General features: G+C 41.9%; 1 protein-coding gene across 3 annotated transcripts in view; it reads right to left on the minus strand.

The window, feature by feature from the left end:
* Positions 1 to 19,783, minus strand: part of LOC111979175 (ATP-binding cassette sub-family F member 2) — a 25,780-nt gene extending 5,997 nt beyond the window's left edge. The window contains exons 1-13 of one of the 3 annotated variants that reach the window (XM_070449023.1): positions 19,762 to 19,783; positions 16,445 to 16,619; positions 15,956 to 16,168; positions 15,472 to 15,654; positions 14,863 to 15,034; positions 13,854 to 13,949; positions 13,210 to 13,312; positions 12,378 to 12,473; positions 11,977 to 12,096; positions 10,630 to 10,719; positions 10,369 to 10,479; positions 10,019 to 10,081; positions 9,374 to 9,502 (exon numbers count right to left, since the gene is read on the minus strand). In XM_070449023.1, the coding sequence (XP_070305124.1) occupies positions 9,374 to 9,502; positions 10,019 to 10,081; positions 10,369 to 10,479; positions 10,630 to 10,719; positions 11,977 to 12,096; positions 12,378 to 12,473; positions 13,210 to 13,312; positions 13,854 to 13,949; positions 14,863 to 15,034; positions 15,472 to 15,654; positions 15,956 to 16,168; positions 16,445 to 16,586 (1,518 nt within the window). In that variant the 5' untranslated portion in view covers positions 16,587 to 16,619; positions 19,762 to 19,783. Of the gene's footprint in view, positions 1 to 9,373; positions 9,503 to 10,018; positions 10,082 to 10,368; positions 10,480 to 10,629; positions 10,720 to 11,976; positions 12,097 to 12,377; positions 12,474 to 13,209; positions 13,313 to 13,853; positions 13,950 to 14,862; positions 15,035 to 15,471; positions 15,655 to 15,955; positions 16,169 to 16,444; positions 16,620 to 18,452; positions 18,514 to 18,819; positions 18,908 to 19,761 lie in introns of those variants that run through there. The other 2 variants (XM_024009523.2, XM_024009524.2) reach the window with 2 other exon arrangements.
* Between the last annotated feature and the right edge of the window lie 1,627 nt (positions 19,784 to 21,410).

The raw sequence follows: 21,410 nt of genomic DNA on the forward strand, positions 1-21,410 counted from the left end.
TGATCCTTAAACATTTCATTGTACGCGGGTCTTCTGATTGGCCGTCTGCAACTCGTCCACGGCGAGTGTGAAGAGCTTTAATTGAGCCACTGATGCTGAGCAATCCAACTGTCGGAACGTGGGTTGACTTAGTGGCCTTCTGGCAGCCACGCGGAGTGGGGTTGATATTGGCCCCTGCCATGCACGAGGCGGGCGTTATCCTTTGGACGAGATCTCCTATTTGTACCATTCAAGCTCCAAGGCACTTAATGAATTTTGGAGAAAAACTCATTCTATTTGAGCCCAGGTTTGCAGGGTTGTAGTTAATTAAATTAAACCGAAGTCGGAAATTTAATTAAAACCCTAATGAATTGGGGAACTGTCTTACGACAATTTACATTTTAGTCATTTAGCAGACTCTTGTACAGAGTGACTTACAGGAGCAATGGGGATAAGTGCCTTGCTTCAAGGACAACATCGGCAGATCTTTCACCCAGTCGGCTCAGAGATTGGAACCAGCGACCTGTCGATTACTGACCCAAGCTCTTAACCACTAGGCTACCTGCTGCATCTGATTTACTGACATTTCTGCATTTTACCAGGTCGAACCCCATCAGGAAACCTATCTGATGGGCAGAAGTGCCGGGTGTGCTTTGCCTGGCTGGCTGGTCAGAATGCCCACATGCTCTTCCTGATGAGCCCACCAATCACTTGGACATCGAGACCATTGACGCCCTGGCCGACGCCATCAACGAGTACGAGGCGGCATGATGTTGTTAGCCACGACTTCAGGTGCATCCAGCAGGTTCGGATAAAAAGATTAGAACACTTTTGTTTTGTATGAAAGGGTTGATTTAAATACATTGTTGGACAACTGCATATATCCACCATGCCATTTGCACACTGGTGCTGCATCTTGCACTCCACTAATTACAGTAGCAGATCAACATATTTTGAATGAGTTTATTATAAATAGTCCTAGTTTACATAATACTTATGAAAAATCTTTGTTGGAAGAACTGGATTGAATGCACATTTGTCCCTTTTCTCAACACCTTTTCTCCTTTTCGCTCCCTAGGTGGCACAGGAGATCTGGGTTTTGTGAAAAGCAGACCATCAACCAATGGAACCGGGACATCTTGGTTACAAAACACCATCTGAAAAGAAGATTGACAAAAATTCGCATGGTGTAAAAAACAAAAACAAACAAAAAAAATATATATAAAAAAACGACCTCCCCAGATTCAAGACTGGACTCCCAATTTCCCATTCCATCTTTCACTTTACTATTTATCTCAAGAAGCATGTTGCTCCTTTTCTAGATGCCCATTTCCTTCCTGCTTAAAGGCTCTTTACAGACTGCTGGAAGTTGTGGTGCCGCCTAGTTACCTTCCATTGCTACCCTTCAACAGGCATACATACGGTATCTTAATTTCTCTGAATTAAAAAGTTTTAAAAAATATGTATCCATTTAATGTAGTCAGAACATGTGCACTTTGTTTTTTAATTCACGGTTCATGACTTTTCCACAGATCAGATCTAGTAGGATATAAACTGCCTGCATGGTTGGGTAGGTTCTACATGTAATCCCTTACTAGTTACCTGTTCAAAATTGTCATCAGTAACGAACTTTGGATTACCCAAACTCGTAACGTAATCTGATTACTTTCGAAGACTTTCCCCCTTTAGGAGGCATTAAAGACAAAAATGATCCATGAAAACGCATTTGTCTGTCATCGGTTGTCTGACTTGTCAGACTCGCTCAGGTGGAACAAATTTAAACTTGCACCTTTTTTTCCCCAATGCTGAATTGTCATTGAGAAAGGTGTCATGATTATTTATTTCAGTAATATCACTTTTAATCCAAGAAGTAATCTAGTTTTCAAGTGTGTGTAATCTGATTACAATATGTTTTGCTGGGAACGTAACTGATTTAGTTTTAGTAATCAGATACATGTAATCAGTTACTAGCCGCCTATACCGATTTTTAGTTTCCTTTCACTTTAAAAAGAGCTTTATTATTGTCATTATTTAACATTGTACCTGCAATAATGGGAATGTCTGAAATAAAGGAGCAAAATAACTGACTTGTTTGTTTATAGTAACATGACAATGATAGCTTTGATTTAATCCAGTAAGTTGAAATGATTGTGCTTTTTCAGTGTCTTTTTCAGCCTCTCTAAATTTGTGTAGATATTTTAATTGATTGGCGTTAAAGCCCACATACTAGTTTGGTTAGCTCTTAGCAGGCGTAGGCCATGCCAATGTCTGTGCCTCGCATACTCCCTTCAGACTCCCTTGAAAAATGAGCAAAGCAGCAAATATAATTTGTCCCTCTTGACTTGCCATAGCAACAGCAGCCAGTATACACTTCCTCAAAAATAGTAAACATAGGATAAATGACATTTTTCCCCAAATAGGTCTGTCACACAATTTTACATCTAAGATGTTTGCTGCAGAATTTGTCAAGTGAAATAAATGTTTCTTGTTGAATTACAAACACTTAATTGAAGAATTATGTCTGTAGTTGCCACTCCTATTAGTAGTTACTGTTACCTTACACAGTTATGGCTAGAGGGATCGATCTTTTGTCAAATATGGGCAGAGACACTTTAGGAAATACAAATTCCAATATATGGCCATTGTGTACGTTGCCTAAGTGTCGTCAATTGCATTCTGGGGGAAAGTAAAGCACTCCAAGTAGTGAATGGAATCAATTGGGCGCAACAAATTAATTTTGGTTACTACAATATTTGTGAGATCATTTACTTGTTCTCTGTAATATATAACTTGTTTTTTTCCCTTTCAATTAAGACCTAAGCAATGTTCGAAGACTCATACTAACTGTGCTATTTGTGATGTAAATTGAGTAGTGCTTATTGACTTTTCAAATTAGACTTATTTGAGAAGTCATACTTTATTACATGATTCTTAAACATTTGTTATCCGCTCGTCGACTTCGGCTGCCATATTTTCTGCCATTTTCTTCAAATTTTAAAATGTTGTTGAAGCCACTCCCATTCTTGAATAATTGCATTATGGGCCCTTAAACCATAGAAATAGTGTCCACTGCTTGTATACATCTTGTATTTTGCAAATGTACAACATCCTGGAACTTTTGCATACTAACTGTATGACCAATAAGCATACTACCATACTTCAATTTACGTCACCATAGTACAGTTAGTATGAGTATTCGAACACAGCTTAGGTCTTAATTAGAAAGGAAAAAAACAGACAAAGCAGAAGATAGGGTAGGCCTTTCCGTGGATATTAGTTTGACAGCCCTGGCCTATGGCCAAAGTACAATCAGTGTCAAACTCATTCCATGGAAGGCCAAGGGGCTGTCGGGTTTTTGTTTTTCCAATTAAGACCTAAGACAACCAGGTGAAGGAGTTCCTTACTAATTACGACAGTGGTGGGGAAAAAGTACCGATTCTATACTTGAAATAAAGTAAAATGAAAGTCCACCCCTGACAGTGAGAGGCAGTAGAGATGACCAGGGATGTTCACTTGAACCTTTCCGTGAATTGACCATTTCTGTCCTGCCTGCATTCAAAATGTAACGAGTACTTATTGGGTGTCAGGGAAATGTATGGAGTAAAAAGTACTTTTTTTTATGTAGTGAAAGTAAAAGTTGTAACAAATATAAATAGTAAAGTACAGATAACCCTAAAAAACGACTTTAAAGTATTTTTACTTAAAGTAATTTACACCACATGACTAATTAGTGACCTTAATTCATCCATCAAGTACAAGGGTGTACCCTAACGTGGAATGAGTTGACACGTGCATAGGCTTTTCCCAACGAACGAAACCCATGTCGGGGAAGTGGGGCCTACAAAAAGACGCCTATTACTATTGCTCGCTTTTGAAAACGGGATTCCCACTTCCTTTCTGTAATATCTCTTCTGTGTAGGCTTTTATTTGAAGGCAGAAATCGGAAAAATCCTTTAGTGGTGTGTTTTCTATGAACGTCCTTGTCTACTTGCATCCTTGGGACGTCCCAACCCACGACGTTACTCCATTGGAGTTGACATTTAAAATGGTTACTTGTGAGGGTTAATGCCGCCGTTCGAAACAATGGGAACTGGGAAACCCCCCCCCCTTAAAAGAGTTAGAGGCCACTAATTTAAAGTGGTTGTTCCACTGCTTAATCATAAGGGAATCACCAATTTGTAAGTCGCTCTGGATAAGAGCGTCTGCTAAATTGACTTAAATGTAAATGTAACTCGGAAAAATATCGAGGCAAATCATGAACGTCATATCTTCAGGTGCGAAAGGCAGAGCTACTAGAAAAAGAGAAGAAATATAAAAGCCTAAGAATGAGGACCCGAGTTCCTGAGTTGGAATTCCAAGTTGGATAACCATTCAAAACATTAATACACCGTCGCACTGATATACTGTGTGTGTATATGTTTATATTGTATCTTGGTGGATGCATGCCAGCAAAGAAGCACTACAAATCACATCACTAAACCAGTTGGGACAGTTTATGTAGGCCCTAACAGTTTGTGGGCACCGTTATAGGATAATTAATGTATTGCTTAGTGTTGTGGCTTTGTCAAGTAAATACTGCCTTTTTAAAAAACATGGCTGACTTGTCGCTAAACAACAACAATTGGATTTACAAACTATGTTACATAAGGGGACAACATAGTAGGATATAAGGCAATCTGCAAATTGTGCAGTTGATTGTCTACAGACACGTCTGATAGACAAAAGATTTACAAACTATGGAAATAAGGGAGCAACAAGACAGATATAGAGGCAATCCCGCAATTCCGATTAAGACATTAATGAGCGAGCTAAGCAACAGACGTAGTCAATAATAACTATTGTTCAGGCACTTTGAAATGTACAGCGACAGAAATTCAGAATGTAGGCTGTTTTACAAATTTTCTCCTGTTACACATCAGAAATCGTAGGATAAATTAAAGGGGGCATTTAAGCAGACAATGATAAACTCTTACAATATTCGATGATTACAATTTCTAAAACAGTATTATAGGCTACATAGTGCACCACCAAGTCTCATGAACAGTACAGCAAAATGAAGATTGGCTAGTAAATATACCAAATCTACATTATTGTGAGGCACGGATCGCTCTAACTGTTACTGACTAGCAACAATAACATTCTTAGTATTATTTCTTAGCTACGGTTAATATTAAAGCGTACTCTGGCAGATTGTATATCATTTATGCTAGCTTCAGCGATATCAAATACCTTTTAATGGACTCACCTTGTTGTGCGTGTCTCACTTAACAGGAACGTGGCCGCGGCGGTCCTTCGTGGGCAATAATTTTGTCACACGAAAGTCTGGCAATTCTCTGGATTTATGGTGCGTTTCAAAAAAACATGGGAACTCAGACAAAACAAGTTGATCATGTTGACGGCATTGATCTATTCTTCAGTCAGGCTCTAGAAAAGGCCGTGATTTGAAAATTCAGAGTTGGATACCGTTCTCAAAAGCGTATTTTTCCCAGTCGGGAGCTCATTTATTCGTCGGACTTCCCAGTTGCTTTGACTCATAAAGTCATGTTTCACGAGCTCTTCGAGTTAAACACAGTTGTATTGGGCGCTGGCACAAATCCTGCTTCACATTACCAGCATCGGCCAATGTTGAATGTTTTTCACTTTTACTAACTATGGAAAAGAGACCCTAATCCCAGATTGGGAACCACACACCGGCGACCCACACCCTGATATAAAGGCAAATAAAAGGCTACTAGTGATTGCTTATGCAAATTTCTTGCAGTTAGGCCACTGTCACCGATTACTTTACAAACAACTGTCATTGTTTGAATTTTGGAATTCCAAAACTTGTTGTAAATGTTTATGTCCAATAGCCAATGATGCACTGATATCGTTTTATCTAATAATTCTCTCTTCAATAATTTCTCTTCACTATGACAAGGATTAAAAAAGTAATTATGCCAAATAGAATTGTCAATCTTGATCATGATGACTGCTTAGCTAAGACTACTTTTGCACAAGTATATGATGTTGACATGAATCAGTCCAAGATCAAAGCTAATGTAGCGTATAAGTGAATTTTTAGACTTCATTTTTAATCTGTGCCAATGGACCTCGAGCATTCTTTGGATGGCATTCTTAAAATGTAACTCTATCGCAGCAAACACAAGTGGGCTAAGAATTTTCTAGCTCTACCTTTAGACATTCGGCCGGGTGACATAGTGTCGCCCATTAGGAGTGACTTAGAACACTGAGCAATCTACGGCGCAACACTCCAAATGTTTGTCGACTGGTTTGCCCCACCACATCACCACCACAGGAAATGCAACTTAGCTTAGGTTGAAACACCTCGAGAGATCAATGTTTGCATGGCAGCTTTACTAACTCAATGATATATTTTTATACATGGTTTTATAAACTGAATTGTGATCATGTATTAATGCCAAATAACATACTGCCACTGGAATTGACTGGGTAGCCACTTTTGTATAACGACCAATTAAACCCATCTTTAAAAACTAATTAGTAAAAGCCAGGCAACTACAATCAACTTTCTTAAAGCACATATTTTTGTGTTAGTTTCCATCATTGTTAGCTAGCTAGCGGCCTAAGCTAGTTCAAATTTGACCAGAGAGCTCAACTGACAACTTATTATTTTTTAAATTTAATATTACAGGAATAAACTCATCAAACAAGATAACTTATCTTAGCTATAACATGTTAATTCTGCATATTATTAACAGAAAATAGCTTACAGTTGTGAGTGGAAGCAGGTGTGGCTGGTGGGAAAGGAGCCCATAGAGTAGGGCCAGCCTTCAGTTTATAAAAGCTGTTAATCTGGAATCAATTGGAATGTATCATACGAATCTATGGAAACCACATTCGACTCTGTTCTAGCTTTACAAGTGAGCCCGTACCTCTTATTATGCCCCTCCCACCAGCCTCCCCTGGTGTAACGAAATAAAAGCAGGAGCTTAGTGCCACGTTCAACCAACTGGCGATCGGAAAATGGGGCATCTTCGGGAAAATCTTCGACATTCTCTGAACTATAGTTGGCGTTCAAAATACTCTGGGACTTGGGGGGAAAAAAAACTAGCCACTTCGAAATGGTGGACAATAATCGATTTGGAATGGTCATCCCAATCGGATTCCAAACTTTGGGAACTCGGCCTCTCTTGTAGAGTTTCATGAGTACCCCTTTCCGACCTGAAGATACTGGATACGTCATGATTTGACCCATCTTATTTATTTTTTGTTTCAAAAGCTCCCAGTTGTTCATGAACTGCACCAATTTCCTAACGCAAACGGATTTTAGAATTTGTGGCGCTGCTCTACATTGCTGATTGTAGGAACTATGACAACGGTTCCGCCAGCACAGGCGGTCAAAATTGAATTTAAAAAAATCTGTTCGTTTTAAGACAGACGGTCTATAGACATTCTACGGAGTATATAATTAAATGTAGGTTTTGAACAGACACTTGTCGCATTCAAATTGTTCTAAGACTTGCGATAATCAAAGTGATTAACCGTCCGCTCCTTGTGTGGCTCAAAGATCCCGCGATCTCTTCCTTCACATATGAGAACCTTGCGATCTGATTTTGCATATCGCAGGCATCAAACTGCAGTAATAATTCATTTTGCTTTGACATTTAATAGGTAGGCAACTGAAATTGCTATTGGATACTCTCGTCAGACATTAACAGTCTAATTAATCATATAGTGCACAGACATTTTACCACCTAAGTGCTGAGGGGATACAATCACAATGGGAAATGATGGTGTGTGATCTTCCTAGCCCCTCAAGCCATACCTACATGGATAAAATAACAGATAACATAAGTACGGTAGCTTAATCGTCTATACGAGCGCTTGATGATACGAATTACTAGCTTAACTTTACGTAGCTATTCGAGAAGAATGCAACACTAGTAGCTAAATTATGTGCTTTCTAGTTTCTCTATTAATGCATGCTCTTGTAAATGCATATTTTCTTGTAAGATTAAAGATGCTTGCATTATTGCAATTGTATCGTCTAGCTATATCCACACTTCTATAGAGTCCGTCGGTCTAAGATAGTTATTGCTAGCTAGAGTTTTCTGTAGTTAGCGCACCTGGTTGTGTGCTTATCTGCGCCAGAAATCGAATGATATTGTCACCATTTGTCGTATAAGCCTAGTAAACGACCTAAGGTAAGTATAGCTACTAACTAGCCAACACACTTTTCATCTAAGAACAATGCTAGCTACCTCTCATGCCATGTCGTCTCGTCTGGCCAATGGTCTACAATTCAGTGGCAGGTATTTTGCATCCAGCCCCAAGTCTATACAACCTGGACTAAGTCAACTTCTCTCTTGCGAGTGTTGAATTAAAGTGTGTTTTATGTCAGGCTGGAGCGCAAAACGCCTGCAAATGCAGCATTTCTTTGAAGAGGAGGATCTGGCACCCTAATGGACCTGAGCGTTTCCCCGTTCTAGCAAATGTTACCTTGCATATGTATTCTCTTGATACTATATAAAATGAGGACAGCCAGGAGACGTGCAGCCTAATTGGCCTATTGGAGAGTTTGGTTTCTTACACAGTTCTGTCTCAGGGTCTGTATCCACGGTCTCCTTCTAGAGTCTGCAAATAGTAAAATTAAGCAGATTGTGCGAGTTGAGGGAAAGAAGTTAAAGATTGTTTATAAGTCTCAACGTACTTCTTTTGTCATCCTCAAGCTTTTCCCCACACAGACTGCCTCACCATCACCATGAGTCTACCCGCGCGCTCCCGCCCAGTTACGCTGAAGCGCATGGCAAGGCGGACAAGGAGGCAGACGTACGGATGGACTGATGGTTGCAGATGCCCCCTAGACAGTGAAACCTGCCCCCATGCCCCCTGCCACGGTGCCCCATCCCAGCCAGCTCGGGCCTCACTGCACACCCCTCAGTCTCAGCATGTGAGCGAGAGAATGGTCAGAACATATTATGGTCTACCCTCCCTGTATTCTTATAGAATGAAATCTTCCACGCATCATTGTACACTAACTTACCTTTTTTGTATGCTTGTATTTATAATGGTTTATAATCTCCTAGATCGCCACCAAGCTCACCTAGAATAGTCTGTGTATGCATTGATATGTGCTAAGGCTACTGGTGCCTTTTTAAAATTTGTTTTAATTAGTCTGTTCTTGAGTTGTTCTTGTCTATCATGTTCTGTATTAAATGTAATGTTTCATGTTTTGTGTTGGACACCCAGGAGAGTAGCTGCTGCCTTTTGAAACAGCTAATGGGGATCCTCAAAAAGAATACCAGAATCCTAAATCTCGTTGTTATGGACACAGATTTTAGCCTTGCTTGCACTCCCGTGGCATGCCAGACGGGCCCAATCAAACCCTGCTACATGACAATGTTTTAGGATCACTAATGATCAAACTGACCTGCTGTTTGCCCGTCAGCCCATAGCGGCCAATGATCTTCCTCATCTCCTCCCTCTCCTTGATCTCTGGGTAACACTTCATCATGTAATCCAGGGGCGAGAGGTCGAGTTCCAGCTGCTCTGTAAGATGCTTTAGAGGGGAAATAAAGAGTAGGATCAGCCATGTGAATCATGCAGAGTTGTAAAAAATGTCTAACTTCTGAAGTTGTCCCAAGATGGATGTGGTGGATTGAGACGCATCCCAAAAAAATAAATATATATATATATATATTTCTAGCTTAAACTGACAGATTGATGGATTAATTTTAATGCCAATTAGATTTCTGCAGGGGCGCAGACATCGACTCTAGGGGGTTAATGTGTGTACATCACTTTTTATAATTGGGACTTCGCGTTCAACCATAAGTGCAAATTATATATATATTTTTTGATAATAAATAAAATCACTGGAGGATGTCTTTAACTTCAAGTAATGAAATAAAACTAAAGATGCCACTGACCATCCCGTCATCTCAAAATTTGCAGTCTACTCCAATTTTTGCCATTGTAGGAACACGCATAAAAAAAATGTTAATGTTTCTGTCCATTACAGACACAATTGTCAAGACAGTTTAGGCTATTAGTACATTTTAAAATGGTAYAGTACCTGGTGATATCTTCCAATCTTGACGTGGGAGTTCTTGCGAATCATACCGTCAGTAGGGAGGAGCTGAGGACAAAGAATGAAGTAAGTCGGGTGGAGAGAGAGGAGACGGATGTCTGATCAGAAACATTTATACCTCGAGAAGTTGAAGCAAAAAAAACAAAACACATTTTACTAGAAAAGACAACTGAACAGGAAATGGGAAAAAATGACAACTTACATGGTTTCTACTCATTGGCCCCTCACTTATGAGTAAAAATGGTACCACTAAGGTAATGCCTCATGGCATGGCCGAATAGCAGAACAATTAGTTAGCTAAATGACCATATAATCATAACAATGTCAAGACTCACCTCTCCAGTGAGAAGTTTGAGCAGGGTGGATTTCCCGGCCCCRTTGGGCCCCACAAGGGCCACTCGGGTGTCGAGGTCTATGCCAAACTCAAGGTTCTTGTATATATGGGGCTGAAATGTCAAACAAGGGAAAAATAAGAARTTCACCCAAACAATATCGCAAAAAACATGATTTGAGTAGTTTGGAGCTGGAATTTCTCTTTTCTCATAAATAAAACAAATAGATAAAGACATTCAGTCAGAAGTGAGACAATCACCTACCTGGTCATCAGAGTACTTGAAGCTGACGTTCTGTACCATGATGACCGGAGGGGGAATCTTCCCACAGGGAGGAAAACAAAATGACAGGGTCTAAAGGAAAAGAGAAGAATGAGCTGACTGTCCTCGGGGAGGAGTTTAGGATGATACTGAGCTGGACTGTCCTCGGGGAGGAGTTTAGGATGAATGAGCTGACTGTCCTCGGGAGGAGAGTTTTAGGATGATATGAGCTGACTGTCCTCGGGGAGGAGTTTAGGATGATAATGAGCTGACTGTCCTCGGGGAGGAGTTTAGGATGATATGAGCTGACTGTCCTCGGGGAGGAGTTTAGGATGATATGAGCTGACTGTCCTCGGGGAGGAGTTTAGGATGTATGAGCTGACTGTCTCGGGGAGGAGTTTAGGATGATATGAGCTGACTGTCCTCGGGGAGGAGTTTAGGATGATATGAGCTCGGACTGTCCTCGGGGAGGAGTTTAGGATGATATGAGCTGACTGTCCTCGGGGGAGGAGTTTTAGGATGATATGAGCTGACTGTCCTCGGGAGGAGTTTAGGATGATATGAGCTGACTGTCTCGGGGAGGAGTTTAGGATGATATGAGCTGACTGTCTCGGGGAGGAGTTTAGGATGATATGAGCGGACTGTCCTCGGGGAGGAGTTTAGGATGATATGAGCTGACTGTCCTCGGGGAGGAGTTTAGGATGATATGAGCTGACTGTCCTCGGGGAGGAGTTTAGGATGATATGAGCCGACTGTCCTCGGGAGGAGTTTAGGATGATATGAGCTGACTGTCCTCGGGGAGGAGTTTAGGATGATAGGAGCTGACTGTCCCTAGGGAGGAGTTTAGGATGATATGAGCTGACTGTCCTCGGGGAGGAGTTTAGGATGATAATGAGCTGACTGTCCTCGGGGAGGAGTTTAGGATGATATGAGCTGACTGTCCTCGGGGAGGAGTTTAGGATGATATGAGCTGACTGTCCTCAGATCTGAGGGAGGAGTTCAGGGTGATCCCTGCCTTGTGACCTACCACCCTGAATGGAGCTATGAGATTTTGGTTTCTATTTTGCAATTCTATAAAACAAATCTATTATCCTGGAACTAACTCACTCTGTGGCAACTACTGTACACTTCTTTGCATCACAATAGACCAGAACTATGTTAAGAATTTTCTAAAATAAGAGTTACCTGCAGTAATATCCACTTTTACTATAGTCCAGAGAATTATGACCATGTGACTTGCCCTGGGCTGTAGTCAAAACTAATTATACACAAAAAAAAAACACCTCTTCAAACCCTATATGGGAAGCACTGTCACCTTTGTCCACCGAGTCAGTCACTAAACAAACTTACTTTGTCATTGGAAACGCTCTCAGTCAGGCCAGAGGCCACCATCTTCTGCAGGGTTTTCTCTTTACTCTGGGCTTGGCGAGCCAGCTTGGCTGAGCCGTGCCCAAACCGGGCTATGTAGTTCTGGTGGGGTGGTAAGGAGAGAAAGGGAGGTTTACAAAAGAAATAACTGTTTGGTGAAGCCCTTCACTCCCAACACTTCCTCTCATCATTGCGTCACTTGAGTTTATTGAACTTAAAAACGGTTTGTATGAAACGACCACACCCTAGGTGGTTCCAAATAACCCATCACTATGCTTGATCCATCACATAATACCGGCGTCAGCCCGAATTTCACATAAATAAAAAACGCCAAACCACTAGTGAATGAGGAAGCGCGTTTAGAGAAAGGGAATCTTAGATACCTTCATGTGTTTGATCTGGTCCTGCTCCCAGTTGAATCTCTTCATCTGGTTCTCTTCCAGCTCCTCCCTGGTCTTTATATACTGATCATAGTTGCCCTGCCAGGAATTAAACAAACATTTGTTTTTACACGAGTACCATTTTACACTTGAAATGGGATGTACTYGTACACCGGAGTCATTTTCCTTTGTTCTTATGACTTGAATATAGTAACTTTTATCCAGAGTAACTCACCAAGGGCAAATTTAATATAAAATTAGTAGATGGTTGAAGTCTGAGAAAGTATCAAGGTGTAAAACTAACTTTTTTGTATACCAATCACRGTGGCAGCTAGAAATATTTTCTACCAGCCACCGATTTATTTTTAACCAGCCAAAATATTTTAGCAATAATTACACACAAAACATGAGCATGCTTAGTAATGTTTCCAAAACAAATGTATTACGAGTAATAAGTGATGTGGTATATTGCTCGATTTAATTTACACCGAACAAAAATATAAAACGCAAGAAGTGTTGGTCCCATGTTTCATGAGCTGAAATAAAACAATCCCTGAAATTCTCCATACGCACAAAAAGCTTATTTCGCTCAATTTGTGCACAAATTTGTTTACATCCCTGTAATTCACATGGCTGGTGAATTAGACATACTTACCCGCCAATGCCGAATTCTACCCATGTTTGGCAGGTGTTAATTTTAGGCCCTGGTAAGTATGATAAACTGGTGTTTCATTTATCGACTGAAGACAGGAAATGCAACTGCTCTGACTTGGAGCATTATTCTAAGCATCTCATTGGTCCATGTTGGCTAGTGGGAGGGTGCAGTTGCTCTTACCGTGTAGTATTTCAGCTTGCGCTCGTGTAAGTGCATGATGTTGGTGCACACGCCGTTAAGGAAGTCTTGCGAATGGGAAATCAGGACCAAAATACGTTTAAATCTGTTAAAAAAGAAAGAAAAAAGTGGACACTTCAAAATACCGACAAAGCTAATCTTGAGTTGCATTTGGATGAAGAATCCCCATGTTTGGTGTAAAAGATTATAGTCAAAGTAAGTATATAGCTAGTGGTTTAKCACAGACGAGTAAACTCCATGAGCAATGTTTAAAACATCTCATGTTGGAACTAACAAACACTGTGGCATCCGTTCTACACTGTGGCATGCTGCTGGGATCAGATAAACGCTTCGGTCTAGTTTTTGTCAACGCACCCCCGCACTGACAACATACTGCCAGGCAGGGACACTATAATTCGGCCTTTTGTTTACATCATGTCACAGCARCAGTAATATCTTAWAGGAGTAGATGGCGKAAACACGTTTAMATKATTTCCTAGTKTACCTCTGGAGTTGTCGATCAATCCAAAACACAGTAGGTCATAGCAGAAACCTGTCTTCAACCAATCTAAAAGTAAATGATAAACGGCACAATTGTGTCTAGAAAAGTAATGTCCTACATCTTACACACACGTAAATGGTCTTACTGGCTAAGCTCTTCCTCCAGCCACACACAGGCATCCAGGTCCAAGTGATTGGTGGGCTCATCCAGCAGCAACATGAAGGGCTTCAAGAACAGGGCTCTGGAGACGAGGAACACACAAGACATTACGTTGAGGGGGGGGGCGCTACCCAAAACAAAAAAAACAGGGCATTTGCGAATGAAAAACACCCATTCACATTTGTTTTAATTCACAACATATGCACTTGTCTACATGCTAGATTGTGTCCTGATTGGACAAATGGGACAAAATCTATTTTGGGGATTCCCTTGCGTAGAGACAAGGCTGTCAGTGTCAAATGTGTCCACTGAGTAACTTTAGAGAGGTTCACCAAGGTCTTACTGATGTGTGATTTTGAGTTTTTTTTATTATTATCTTGAAACCTTTTAATCCTATAATTGTTTTTAATGTCTAAAACCATCTGGGCAAAGTGAAACGGAACACAAGAGAAGAGTGCACAGAACTGTAGGGATCAGATAAACGCTTCGGTCCATTTTTGTCACCGCGTCGCCGCACTGTGAACATACTGCTTGGCGGCGGCGCTATCATTCGGCCTTTCTTTACATCACTTCCCAAACAGTTCTGAGCCAAACGCCTACACAGCATTCAAATATATATCCCATACTCCTAGGCCATTCAGAACCTTAGTGGCCCAGCCCCTACCCTTTCATGAAGATCAGACATTTTTTTCTAGACAGATGTTAAAAATTAGAATTTTTGTGCGGTGCTTGAGAGTCTAGGAAAAGGACTGGGCTCAAGGCCTGTATTCATGAAGTGTCTCACAGTAGGATTGCTGATCTAGGATCAGGTCCCCCACCTGTTATGATTCAAAAGTTATATAACGGATCCTAGATCAGCACTCCTTCACTGAGATGTTTTATGAATACAGACCCAGAGCTGTGGATAATGAAGACCTGATCCTAGATCAGCACTACTACAATGAGACGCTTTATGAATACAGACCCAGGTTTGTATTGTMCAGGGTGGGTTTTACCTGGCCAGAGCGACACGCATCCTCCAGCCTCCGCTGAAATCCTTAAGCTTCTTCTGCTGCATGGCGGCAGTAAAGCCCAGGCCGTGGAGGATCTGGGAGGCCCGTACCTCGGCCTTGTCTGCGTCCAGCTCTTCCAGACGCTCGTACAGCTCCATCAGCTTCTCACACTCAGCTTTAGGGGAGAGAAAAAGGAGCGAGAGAGAGAAGGAAAAGAGAAGGGAGATGAGAATTAGAGTAGGATAAGACGAGGAAGGGAGATGAATTGGAGTGGTGGACAGAAGGGAGGTAACTTCTACTCAATGGTTTTCATTTTAACTGGTTGGGGGTGAAATGTAATCACGGTTGTCATGCCACCAAATAAGCCTTTGTGCCCTTTGCCCGACGCTACATCATGAAGGGAACTCATTCTGTAGGACTGTTCGGGACATGGGAGGTAGTGTACCACGCCTAGGAAGGGAAGCTGCCACGGTGAGCACAGTTCCCATGGTAACGTGGAAACAAAACGTTTAGCTAAATAGGAACAACCTTAAAATGCTCCATTTGAGACACTTTTAGCAATGGTCTTCCTACGAGGACAAAGTAAGCGAAGGACGAATGCAAGACACTCACAGTCCTCGGAGGCCAGGCGCTCGGCCTCCTTCTCCAGATGGATCCTCTCCGCGTCCACCTCCATGACACACTGCAGGGCCGTCTTGTCGCTGGGCGCCATCTCACGGGTCAGGTGGTAGATGTCAATGTGCTCTGGGATAGGTATCTCGCGGTGGCCAATGGCTGACAGTAACATGGATTTACCTGGAAAAGTAGAGTCCCCATAAGAGATCAAATGTTGTATTCGTAAATAAGGTGGTCATTGTTCCAATAAACGTCTGAGTTGGTTGAAAAGGTGTCCCACTGAGACGGGTGTACCCACCGCTGAAAATGACATAGCAGAAAAGGTGTCCCAAATGCRCTGGGTCATGTTCATTAGAGCACACSGTAACAAAATGTTTTGCAATGAAAAATATAAATTTGTGTTTCTACCCAAAATGTTATTTGCAGGGTTTCTTCCGTTTTGTGCCTAGTGAACACAACTCAGGTGGTGGTAACTACTTACCGGTGCCGTTGAGGCCAATGAGGCCGTAGCGGCGGCCCGAGTTGAGCTCCAGGCTGGTGTCCTGCAGCAGCTCCTGCCCGTGGAAGGTGAGCGACAAGCTGGCGACGTGGACGTCCGTGCTGTTGGGGTGCGACGCCAGGATGCCGGTCACCGCCCGCGCCTCAGTTTTCTTCAGCTCAAACTCGTCCATCTCCTGGGTCAGGATATCCACTCCTGTGACACAGTGGGACGTTTAGTTTGTCATTTTCTTTTATACATGAAAAAGAGGTTATCCATCTCCACTGACAGACATATGCGTACCAGTCAACCCATATTTAACATGAGTCACCAACCACCCACTTACATGACATTACAGTAATTTAGCAGACGCTCAAGAGCTATTAACATTTTAGTGCAAGAAGAATACAAAATACATCTCTGAGCACCTAGCACCTCTGAAGAGGATTTAGACTTAAGCCCTTTAGTTTCTCTATGATAGACAACTATTACCATTGCTTTCTGCTCCATTCTGCTGGCCTTGCTCTGGTTTCTCKCCGTCCTCTCCGTCCTCTCCTGGTTTTTTGGCCTTCTGCCGGGTTTTGGCGGCTTCCTTCTTCTTCTGCGCCTTCTTCTTGGCCAGGTCGGAGGGCATGGCTGCTGCGGACCTCGAGAAAAAAAATTCAACCTGAAGACACAGCGAGAAGGGGGACAAAGCAGGGGAAACCGGGTCAGTAACATTGTGTTCCCTGCATCTGGATTATCAGAGAGGCTAATACGGTAGCTAAGCAGTCTTCAGGTGMAAGTAAATTTGTATTGTTTGATGCAGCCACTAAAATGGAAAAGAGTAGCAAGCCAATGTTGGGTGTTTCCCAACACCKTATTTCCATTAGCTAGCATAAGAGTAAACAAATTAAAGTATCATTATATAAATGGTTGACTTAAAGGGTCGCCTGTGTTAGATTCAAGGTGACTTGTTGCTGACCAGCTAAATGAGAAATTCAATGCATTCAACCCTGATAAATACCTGCTTGATCAGGCTTTAGTGGAAGACTTGGAGTACTTCCAGCCTAAGTTGCCATTATTGATATGTATTAACCCTAGATGACATACAGGGGGCACTGTTTTGAAGCCACCGCACAGCCATTTTGGTATTCCAAAGTAAAAAAATATATTTGAAAGCGTGTCTGTATATTCTATTAGACTCCTCAATGCATATTTTTGTATTATCTTATGCAACCTAAACATTTAAAAAAAAATATATATATAAACACGGCCTCCCGAGTGGCACAGCGGTCTAAGGCACCGCATCGCCATGCTAGATTCATCACTACAGACCCAGGTTTGATCCCAGGATGTGTCGCAGCCGGCCACGACTGGGAGTCCCATGAGGCGGCACACAATTGGCCCAGTGTCGTCCGGGTTAGGGGAGGGTTTAGCCGGCCCGGGATGTCCTTGTCCCATCGCGCTCTAGAGACTCCTTGTGGCGGGCCGGGTGCATGCACGCTGACTTTGGTCGCCAGCTGGACGGTGTTTCCTCCGACACATAGGTGCGGCTGGCTTCCGGGTTAAGCGAGCAGTGTGTCAAGAAGCAGTGCGGCAGGGCCGAGTTTGCGGACACATGGCTCTCGACCTTCGCCTCGCCCGTACGGGAGTTGCAGCGATGGGACAAGACTAACTACCAATTGGATATCATGAAATTGGGGAGAAAAATGGGTAAAAAGAACATTTTTGTACCAATTTGACTGCTCCCACTACAACAAATACATGTAATTTGGTGCTTAAATGTTTTTGAAATACTGCAGAATTCCACTCATTCCTATGGAGGACTGGGCCTTCTGAGGAGCACCAATATGGAGGCCGGTGGCTTCAAAGCCTCATTAGCTACATCGCATTAACACAAGCTAGTGTTTATAGACGTCATTGGTTTCCATTCATATGAATCGCAATCAAAGACGAGACATTGGAAATTGCTAGTTCATATCTGGTTACACCGCTGATGGATTTTACGCCAAAATCGCTAACGGTATGTAACTAGCTAATTATATTTGTGCAATGTATTGGTGCCGTGGTGATAGCAACAGCAGTACATTCCGGGCCTACCATCGTTACTCAACACCAATAAATGCCAGATACCAGGATCATTTTCCTTGTAGCTAGGTTAGCAAGCTAGTTCGTTCTTACAGCATAACAATAAGTGTTGAAGAACCGGGGTAGTTAGACAGGTGGGTGATGTCATCTCACGTGTCGTCCTCACACACGCATTTCCTGCCATTTACCTAGTTAACTATTTTAACCAATATCCTGTAAGAACTGTGCGTAACTAGTAGCTACATAATTTAATCAACTAGCCAACTGCGGTAGCTAACTAGATGCGAAACTGGCCGCCCGAGGCCATTTTATATGGAGGCTGAAATAGAGGGCCCGAAATGACCAAGCTAACATTCGCTAGCTAAAGGCCAGGTCGAAAAAATACAACGGTTATATTCAACCAAAGGCAAAATTGCCTAGCTAAAATTACCTCCAAATCTAGCGTTAGAAACCTTATCACAAATCCAGGAATCCCGTGTGGGCCTTCTTATCCTTTAATTTGACAGATGCCATTAATTCCGCTAGCGAGAAATCCAAAAACGATTGAGTCAGACTCCAAGTAATGATTCAGCTAACTGGTGGCTAATGCCGAAGCAACTCGTGGTACTCTTCACTGCATTGTGTAACTAGCTAGTTTACCGGCGGGTATGCTAGCTCGACTTTAGTTAGCTAGTTACTGATCGAATCAATAATGTATCACTTCCCTTCTTACTAAAGCCCACACCCGAAAAAAATTATTCGTGACTATATCAGGTGTGGTTCATATATGTTTAAATATAATGAAAGCTTTTTCTCACCGGTCTTGTACCTGTTCACCGGCGGCGGCGACGACGTTGGAAACGCACAAGAAAGAATGATCTAGTTGWCGCGTGTTCCCAACGCCGGCTCACCGACCAATGAAACGCCGAGTTGTCTTTGTAGCCCCACCTTCTCATTTTAATATAGGGCGGGTAAAGTAAGAAGGGTTGCTGGGAAATGGTGTATTCTGTACGTCATTACCGACAAAACAGTGTCAAGACAAGAAATGATTCATTATTGCAACATCATTGATCGTGTGGAGTGGACCTCACACGTCAGCGCCAGAACTCCTATGATTGTAACTATTGAACAGTAGACAAACTTGTTTACACATCTAAATCAAATGGTATTTGTCACATGGGCCAAATCAACAGGTACCTCAATCTTACCGCGAGATGCTTACTTACAAGCCCTTAACCAACAATGCAGTTCAATAAATAGAATTAGGAAAATATTTACTACAAAAAAAAAATAGTAACACAAGAGGCTATAGGGCAGCGCACAATTGGCCCAGCTTCGTCCGGGTTTGGCCGGGGTAGGCAGTCATTGTAAATAAGCCTCAAACATGGTTAGACTTTGCAGATTTTTATTATGTATTATAATATAAGATATGTTAAATATAAGTTATAGGAAGTTTTCACTTCTCAAGTTGAGGAAACATGCAATTGGCATGCTGACTGCAGGAATGTCTACCAGAACTGTTGCCATAAAATGTATTGTTAATTTCTCTCCAATAAGCCGCCTCCAATTGTATTTTATCGATGGCAGTTTGAATGCACAGAGATACCGTAACGAGATCCTGAGGCCCAATGTCGCGCCATTCATCCGCCGCCATAACCTCATGTTTCAGTTTGATAATGCACGGCCCCATGTCGCAAGGATCAGTACACAATTCCTGGAAGCTGAAAATCACCCCGTTCTTCCATGGCCTGCATACTCACCAGACATGTCACTATTAGAGCATATTTGGGATGCTCCGGATCGATGTGTACGACAGCGTGTTCCAGTCCCCACCAATATCCAGCAACTTTGCATAGCTTGAAGAGGAGTGGGACAACATTCCACAGGCCACAATCAACATCCTGATCAACTCTAAGCGAAGGAGATGTGTTGCGCTGCGTGAGGCAAATGGTTTGTCACACCAGATACTGACCGGTTTTCTGATCCACGCCCCTACTTTATTTATTTATTTATTTATTAAGGTGACTTTGACCAACAGATGCATACCTGTATTCCCTGTCATGCGAAACCAATAGATTAGGGCCAAATTAATTAATTTCAATTGACTGATTTCCTTAACTGTAACACAATAAAATCTTTGAAATTGTTGCATGTTGCGTTTATATTTTTGTAGACAGCAGACTCCCTCCGCCATAGGCTTTGTTAGAAGAGAGAAAATGCAGCCGCTATTGTCATTTTCACCGTTGCAATGATTACGACACAATCGGCGCGCATAGAAACAAGTAGTGAAATAATCCTCCGATCTCTTCAGGTAAACTTGTTATATGAGTACTTATTCAGTATCTTAATCGTTTTTTTTGTCGTCTGTTATTGTTTTTTGTGATTGCTTTTGAAGAGTAGACTATCATTGGTGAGCAGTCCTTTGATTCTTTGACTCTTGGATCAGAGGGAACTTTTGTAATGTGGGACATTCATTGCAGCATTTCCTAAAATGTTGCTTTGGAATAGGAATGTACCATATTACCCTGTGATGTAAGACCTTTGATTGACTTGTAGGCACTCTATAGAGATTCCCCCACAGTCAATCATAATTGAAGGGTCACAAGCACAAAGTTCCTATGAATGCATGTCCCCTCCAACTTCTTTCATAAAAAAGGAAACATCCCTGGTCATAATTACATTTGGTGATTTTCTCATTGTCCTTATAGACCCAAGCTTATCTTCAGATCTGTGTGTGTTAGTCTTTACGTTCACATGAATTATGCATTAATGGCAGTGGAAGATTTGGGTGAACTTCTGATTTACACCTTGTCAACTAACAGTTGATCCATTGTCCTCCGCAGAGTGAGAAAATGCAGAACATCAGCAGGAGCCAGTTGTGCAGGAGAAGGGGGAACCGATGACTCCTCCCAGAAACCCTCCCATTGCTCTTCTGGCTGCTACTCTGTCATATGTGACCCCGCTACAACACGATCACCACGCCAGCGAGGTGATCCATAAGGTCACACAGTGGTGGGAAAAGTACTCGATTGTCATACTTGAGTAAAAGTAAAGATACCTTAATAGAAAATGACTCAAGTGGAAGTAAAAAGTACATCAATGTTTTTTAGGAATGTAGTGAAGTAAAAGTAATGTACAGATATCCCCAGAAACTACTTAAGTAAAAAAATACTTTAAAGTACTATTTAAGTAACTTTACACCACTGAGGTCACAGTCCATAACAGTCCTTATTTATTGAATACCCTCAGATCAGTTTTTTTGTTGCTACATGTACTGTATCTAAATTTAACTTAAGTTGAGCTGTTTCTTAATAAGTTGTACAACTGCCTAGACACACCCTGCAGGATCTGGTTTCCTCCTTCCAGAGGACAAATAAACAACCCAGAATTCCCAGGAACTGAAGAAAGA

This window comes from Salvelinus sp. IW2-2015, linkage group LG19 (assembly GCF_002910315.2).
Source record: "Salvelinus sp. IW2-2015 linkage group LG19, ASM291031v2, whole genome shotgun sequence".
Classification (NCBI taxonomy): domain Eukaryota; kingdom Metazoa; phylum Chordata; class Actinopteri; order Salmoniformes; family Salmonidae; genus Salvelinus; species Salvelinus sp. IW2-2015.